The sequence below is a fragment of the Phaethon lepturus genome, unplaced genomic scaffold, assembly GCF_000687285.1.
Source record: "Phaethon lepturus isolate BGI_N335 unplaced genomic scaffold, ASM68728v1 Scaffold35808, whole genome shotgun sequence".
Lineage (NCBI taxonomy): Eukaryota > Metazoa > Chordata > Aves > Phaethontiformes > Phaethontidae > Phaethon > Phaethon lepturus.
The window spans coordinates 1-7,763 of NW_010556095.1; the positions used below are offsets into that span (position 1 = coordinate 1).

The 7,763-nt window shown below is 40.2% G+C and overlaps 1 protein-coding gene across 1 annotated transcript; it reads right to left on the reverse strand.

The window, feature by feature from the left end:
• Nucleotides 1-2,230: 2,230 nt before the first annotated feature.
• EAPP (E2F-associated phosphoprotein) lies at nt 2,231-7,452 on the reverse strand (the record flags this gene model as incomplete). Its single annotated transcript, XM_010292377.1, has 5 exons — nt 2,231-2,834; nt 4,379-4,498; nt 5,379-5,502; nt 5,859-5,957; nt 7,271-7,452. Coding segments are annotated over 5 exons (790 nt in total), but the record flags the coding sequence as incomplete, so codon positions are not given.
• Between the last annotated feature and the right edge of the window lie 311 nt (nt 7,453-7,763).

Below are 7,763 nucleotides of genomic sequence, written 5' to 3' on the forward strand. Positions count from 1 at the left end.
CCACCGCCATACCCTGCAGAAGGGTAAAAGTCCCGCTGTGCGCGCCAGTTCGTGCCCGAGCTGATCAAATGGCGTGTCTGACCGTGAACGTGGAGTAAACTGCCGGTCCGAGTCACACCTAGGAGATGGTGCTGCAGCCTGTTTTCACTCATCCTCTTTAATCTAAATTGACGTTCTGGGAATTATGGAAGACCCGAAGACTGCGCTCGGCAGGGCCCGCGCGAAGTGTGGTAAAAATGCTCTGCAGGAGCCCTTGGTGTCTTCCGTTGTCAGAGGGGAAGCCCACACAAAAACATGGCTCAGATAAAGGAGACCTTAACATCGGCCAACTCCGTAGATTAATCCCATATGAATAGGAAAAATAAAGGGGCAATAGGTCAGCTGTTTACTGTAGCTGTTGCTAATTTTGCACTTCCATTAAGGAGCTTGGGGCTAGAACCCAGAGGGAGTGGGACACCCCTGCCCCGAGTGCTAATTAGCCTAAAATAAGGCGAAATTCCCAGAGACTGGCCTGGGACTGGATGATTTAAAAGGCCAGTGGCAGCTTATACTGGCACTCCAGTTTAGAAGGCAATAGTTAAAAGTCTGCTGGAAGGGGATGTAGGTGGTAATCGGGCACCATGACTACACAGAGCATGAGGTGCAACCACTAGTCACCAGGGCCAGGCCACCAGCCAAGGACCTCGCACACCAAGCATGCACAGTGTAGCTCAGAAACTGGTATCGGCCCACTACATTCACCCTGCTTAGTAAATCAATTTGCGATGGTGTCACTGAGCAGCATGATTCTGTTCTTGCAGCCACCCCGCCCTTACCCTCACCTGTGCTATTAGTACAATGAAAAACAAGGGAGTAGAGTTACAGGAGGATGCACATACAAGTTGTTTACAGAGCTGCAAAACACAGCTACAGAAGTAGTAAATGTACAGAAAGTAACTGTGAAAAAGAAAACAAGCTGGCAGAGAAAACTGAATACTGTACTATTTTGTGTGGCAGAATCTGAAAAGGGATTTAATTCAACCAGAAGACATTTAGACACACTTTTATCTATGCAGATTTATTTCAGCACAAGAAATGAGAGGATTCACATGATTAATACCCCACACAACTGGCTACAGGAGCTGTTGTCCCTATCCAAGGCTGTTGTTCCTTGTTGCAGTTGCTGCTGGAGGAGCCTTGTGCTGGTGTCGCTGCTTGAAAAAGTGGTGGTAATCAGGAAAGCTTCCTTTCAATATAAATATGTACAAAGTTCAAGGACAAGTGGGGTATTCAGCACAACTGAAGCATTACTGCCATTCAAAGCTGCAAGACTAATCTCAATATGACACAAATGAGTCCCAGTCCCACCTGCTCCAATGCTTCCTAAGAAGCAGCTCTGCAATTCAAGTGATAAGGCAAGCAAGAAGCAGGAGCAGCAAGAAAGTACCTGAGATGAGAGCAAAGATAATGACGCACGCCAGCTTCAAAATCTCCTGCCACATCTGCCCTATGCCACCAGGTGGTGCCGAGACCCCTTACACCTTTTCAGTACGGTGCATACTCAGGAGACCAGTTAGCCCGTTAAGAAAATTAACAATCACAGAATCACAAAATCATTAAGGTTGGAAAAGACCTTTAAGATCATCAAGTCCAAACATCAACCCAACATCACCATGCCCACTAAACCATATCCTGAAGTGCCATGACTACAAGTTTTTTTAATACTTCTAGTGATGGTCACTCCACCACCTCCCTGGGCAGCCTGTTCCAATGTTTGGCCACTCTCTCAGGAAAGAAATTTCTCCTCCATAAAGGAGCTGTAAATGTACTAAAGAAACAGAAAAAGCATACAAACTAGATCTATGGTCATAAATATGACCACAAATTTCTTCTTAAAATGTCTCACCATAAGGAAGAAGGACACTAGAACAAAAGTCCAGTATTTTCCTCATATATAATGTATTTACATTAAAAACTCTTTAACTGTATTACTAAGCAGTAATGTGTTCATTTAAATGATCCATGCCAGAAAACTTGATGTAAGTTAATCTTCCACCCTGTATAAATGAAAAATTGACATTTTTCAGCTCTTAATGGGCCAAAAATCCAAATATAATGACAATTCCTTCTTTATCAAACCTACCTGTGTGCAAATCTACCAAGAATACCAGCCTAAAGAAGCCAAATATCCTGACAGAGAGTTGTTTACCATGTGCCGTAGAAATGACCAACGCAGCTATGGAGAACCAGTTTACTATACAGTATTTATTCTAAGCAGCAGTTCTAATACATATTGAGATAATGGGTAGTATATATTACAGGGAATGATCATAATACACAGATCTTACATTATATTTACAAAATTTTAAATCCTCAATGACACAACCACCTGACTCTGTGAAAGAATATTGCTCTCAAATGCATGCAGTTAACTGTATTCATAAACTTTGCAAAAATACAACCATTACAAAGTTCTCTGATGAAAATGTACATTTAAAAGACCATATTTAAAAAGGGATAATATGCCTGCATTTCTGATACTTCACACAGTCTCAAACAGTGCAGGATTTTTTTCTCCTGTTTTTGCACATTAGCAGTGGCTGGCTAGAACATTGAAGAAATGAAAAACTTCATCTTTATCCATTACTGCCACTTCAGTTGAGCATTCAGTACATAATACTGGATGATACACTTCCTCCTCTTCTTGATTTGATTGTATAGAGGTAGTTTCTTTGCTGTGCTTCATTTTCTTACTTCTTTTCTTTGGCTTCTTTCTGTATTTCAGAATTTCCTCTTTGTTAACAATGCAGTTCATCACAAACATTGCTCTGTATTGTGTTTTGTAAGATTCATGTCTATGGAGGAGAGAAAATGCAAGTCATGCCATTGGTAAAACACTACTTCCAAGAAATTGGTTATCGTTGCTGGAAATGGGATTAAAGATAGGAAGTACCGTGACAAAGGGCTGAAAGCCAAATAAATATGAAGTTTTATAAACAGAACAAAAGTCACAACTACAAAAATCTTAAAAAAATAGAACTGTAGACATCTCTCTTATTTTTAAGGTGTTTTTAAAAACACACTAGTTCTTGCTGCAATAAACACCCCAGAGTACAATGCTATTGGTACCACAGAATTACGCATCGCTATGTATAGCTGATGATAGTCAAAAGATCATGAAGTTGCGAGTGTAAATTACTCAAATACTGGCATTTATACCCTAAAATGTCTTGCAAGCCTGAAATTCCTTACTTATAAATAACAAATGATGACACACCACACTTGAAAAAGCATGCCTATAGTAAAATGTAAAATGTAAAATGTAAAATATATTTTCAGCTGTCATCAGTAGAAAAACTGTATAGCTGGAGTACGTAGCAAAATTCAGGGCTGCAGTTCAATTCAATTCAACACAGTGTCCCTTGGGCTGCAGTTTTCCAGCAGCCTTAACCAACACAACAGGTGGCTGCAGAAGTCCTGTCTTGACTTCTGCTGGCTTTACTTATTATGTAATTCTGTGCTGAGCTATCTCAGTTTATTAAAACCACAAAAGACCAGTCTGACAATAAAAACAGTTTTCCATCAGCTTAGCAAACTGAAATACTTAACGATAGAACAGGGTCAAGAAATACCATAGCCAGCAAAGGCAAGAATGAGAAACAGCACCTCCCACTTAGATGATTTTAGGCTGCTGGGGAATTTCAGCCTTAATCACCAAAAGTACTCAATAAACGAGAGGTAGTTCATTCCTCATTTCATAAGATTTCTTTCTGCTTTACTCCCAGTTCAAGAGTCCTCTCCTTAGCACAGGTTAGCTGTACTAACCAGGTTTGCAGTGCAGTCAGATACTGGAGAGCTGCAAAACACACTACGGAGTCTCACCTAAATGCTTTCTAGGCACTTTTAAATAGAACTATACTCAAAATCACAACTGCTAAGACTCAAACCAAGACTACACTATCTTGATTTTGCTTAATCCTCCCCTAAACAAGGCCCTTTCACACAAAAATAATAGTTAACCTGGAATAATCCTATGACTCTAAACATCAAGCCAACATATTTAAACAAAACAAAACAAAACAAAAAGCCCACCACCCACAACTCACTCTGAATTTCTTGTTTAGTCTCCGTGAAATGGTTTTTATATAGTTTACCTTCTCCACTATGCTAAAGTTCTACCCTGGTCTTCCTCATCTCCATGTTGCAGGCTAAGCTAATCATCATTCTAACAGACCAGCATTCACCCCTAAATCTGATTCACATATACCTGCCTTCTCTTTTGTTAGCTCCACCTCACAAGACAGACTTGACCAAATCAACTGATCAAACTGAATACACTAAAAATACAACTGACCAAAAAAAGACATTCCAAAAAGACCCCTTATTGTTCACCAGTTACCTCTGACAGTCCAGGCATAATGTTGTCATGCAAGCAGGGCAATTCAGAACAGCATCACTATTTGGAACAGCTGAAGGTTTTGCCTGCTGCTGCTGCAGCACTCTTCTTTGATTACGGTACCTACCAATTCAAGAAAGAAGGAAGGAGACACAAAAAGTGAAATTACGTGCCCTTGTTGTTGGATATATCGATTCAACCTCCAAATCTGTTTTATGTTAAAATATACCAGTAAGTATTTGGCTCCTTCTGGACACCTTTTTCACTAACTCAAAGCACATAAATAAATAAACTGGGTGGGGGGAAACCACATACCAGTATCTTCATTTACTTTGTACAGAGGAATCTTATTTGGTGAAACAAATACATCTAGCATGAGAATTTGTGCCTAATAACATTCTCCTCTGACGAGGCAGTTGTCTCAAGTGCAATTTCTGCAGGCAACATACATTGTTATCCTTTTCAATAGACTTACATGGAGAATTTTGCTTCTGCTGCAGCAACTGTTTTTTTACTTCCTCTGTCAAAAAGCTGTCAGTAAAGCAGCTTTGTGCTGTTCCTATTTTATCTGACCATTTTGTCGCTTGCTAAATACAAAGTTTTCCAAAGCCAGTACTGCAATATTTAGCAGGAACAGATATTAACTTTAGCAAAGTATCCCAGGGCATTAAAAATTGAAATTAGCAAATCTTACAACCTCAAAATCCACAATATGGTTGTTTAGATAAGATCTACAGACAAAGTTGGCTTACTGAATTAGGAAGTTTAGATTTTAAAAAATTGCAAGTTTTAGAATTGTTTCATTTTGAAGACTCAACTTCCATTACATACATGTAAAAATTTTACATGCTTTTAAATTTCTATGCTATAAATTAAAAAAAAAAAAGTTTTTTTCATTACATAGACTTAACAGCATAGGCTTTTTCTCTATATTCACCATTTTTATTTAAATTTTTCATTTTATGTTAAGCATCCTACAAGTCAAGTATCTATGGTCTCTTACCCCCTCCTCTGTGAGTCTACCCACTCTTGGTCTCGACTGTCTTCTTCTGGGTCATATAGCAGTTCATCATTGGAAAGAATCCGACGTTGCTGATGTTTTCTGTTTTCCCGGACATCCTGTGTAACTGGAAAGATTTGTGCAAGCACATGTTACATCCATCAGACATACGATGATTCTCTGCTTAAATAAAATAACCAAAGTATCAGTTTTTCAGTTTTCCTTTCCCATACTCGCAATGAATCTAAGCTAAAACATAAAGGTCTAGCTCATTTATCCTCCAAATGCACCACGCCGAAGCATTAATGCACCTTACGTACACTGGGAAACACCACCAAGTTCCAGGAACTACACTAAGGTGATACAGGCTGGTAATTCCGCCCAAAAAGCTGCCTTCAGGAACAGCCCTGTGACCCCCCAAGAGGATTCTACACGATCTGAGAGTACTACTGTAAAGATGTCCTCCTCTCCTGAGCCATTTACCTATTTTATCTTCATCCTCTGAATCAGAATCAAAGTAAATGTCATCATAGTATTTTGAAGTGGCGGCAGGTCCAGTCTGCCCAGTACTTGAGGAAGTACCTATGTGTGAAATTGGAGAGAGAAGCGGTCAGAACACCCCACCAAAAGGACAGCAAGTATACAGCCCAAAACAAACCATTTTCAAGTTACTCTATCCAGAAGTGCTCTGCTTTATCTGGGTGCTCTCCCAATTTACTCCCATATCCTGATCATCCACATTGCTTGTGTTATTTTATTTACAGATGCTCTCTTGGAGCAAAGCTGCTCACTCCCTCTGAGACGAACCTCAGGTATAGTTCAAAGGAAAGTTTCTCCCAAGATGCACTCCCTTTAGGCATAGAGGACACCACATCAAATACGCCTGCCTATATAATTCACACAATCTCAGACACCATAAATCTTCAGTCATGGGAAAGAAATATGGGTGTGGCACACTGTTTCACAAACTTTGATTACAGTAAGATTCACTAAAAAAATCCCCCAAAATTCCTGGGCCACAAAGTTCAAAAAAGACCTAGATGAATTGCCAAGCACAGTTGTCACAGCCAGTCTGCACGAAAAATCCTATTCTGTGCTGGATGGATGTGGTGGTTGCTACATTTTGTGGTGCAGTTGCTACATCATCTTAATTGCACAACTAAAACCTACAGATCAGATTTGCCCACTAACGCAGATAAAACTATTAAACCTACTGAATGCAGAGTTAAGTCCCTACATTAAAGTGAATGCTACGTTGATTCTCCAGAAAACTAAGGAGTGTTTTGTAATACATACAAAGAACACAGGCTCTTCAAACGCCAAAGCAATGCATCTCTTGCACCCATAGTACACAAACACCAGAACGCATATCTCTTTAGTACAGTTTTACGATTTGATGTAACATGTAATTACATGCAGGTAATGGAGGAAGAGATTAATATTTTTCCTGACTTTTTCCCCCAAACTGATATGGGATCTCAATTTACCTTACAGTACTCTCTTCTTCAAAAAAGGGCTCCAAATGTTGATAGCATCTGGAGCCACTAGACAAAGTACAAGAGAACGCAACCTGCTCAACAGACTTCTAAATAAATGTGAAAGAACAACTTAAAACAGAAGTTACAGAGATATTGGAAAAAAGGGGACTGATCCAACAAAAGAGAAATCATATTAAAGCAGGAAATCAGAACTTCAGAAACACCAAAAATCGAAGTCTTGGAAAAGACTTTCTGCAGAAGCAATCGGCTTTTTAGGATTTTCTGTAGGCTTCAAACAGCATTCAGCTGTCACCACACAGGCCTCTAGCCACAAGAATAATACATTAACTTTGCACCTTAACTGGACACCACTTAACTCACGATTTCATATGCAAGCAGATGTTAAGCGTGATTTACCCATTTCTGGTGACGTCCATTTGCCTTCCATAATTCTCATGGTGGTGTTCAGTTCCGCTTCCATCTCCTTTTGGAACTCATCATCACTGGAAGACTCGCTCTCCCCAGTCAGGCACTCCCGTATCAGCTTCCGCTTCTGGTCAGGAGTGCCATGTAGGAGTACGTCCACCTCATCTTCTGAGCTACAAATATTTAAGCGTTACACACCTAATTATGATAACCACCTTAAGGCATCGACTGAGTCATTTGGAGAATGAACACCATGGGAAGCACTTATTCGTGTGTTTACGGCAAATTTATTTATTAAAATGTTTTATTAGCTCGTTGGCGTTAAAAATGCGGTTTTAACGCAAAGGAGCATCAGCTGACAGGCCGCGGCCTTCGCGACGCCTCTGCAGCGCTGGTCAGCGAGTCCCCGCGCAGGGGCTGGGGCTCTTGCCACGCTGGCATTTGTAGGGTTAGAAACGCAAATACTCCGGTTTCAAGAAAGAAA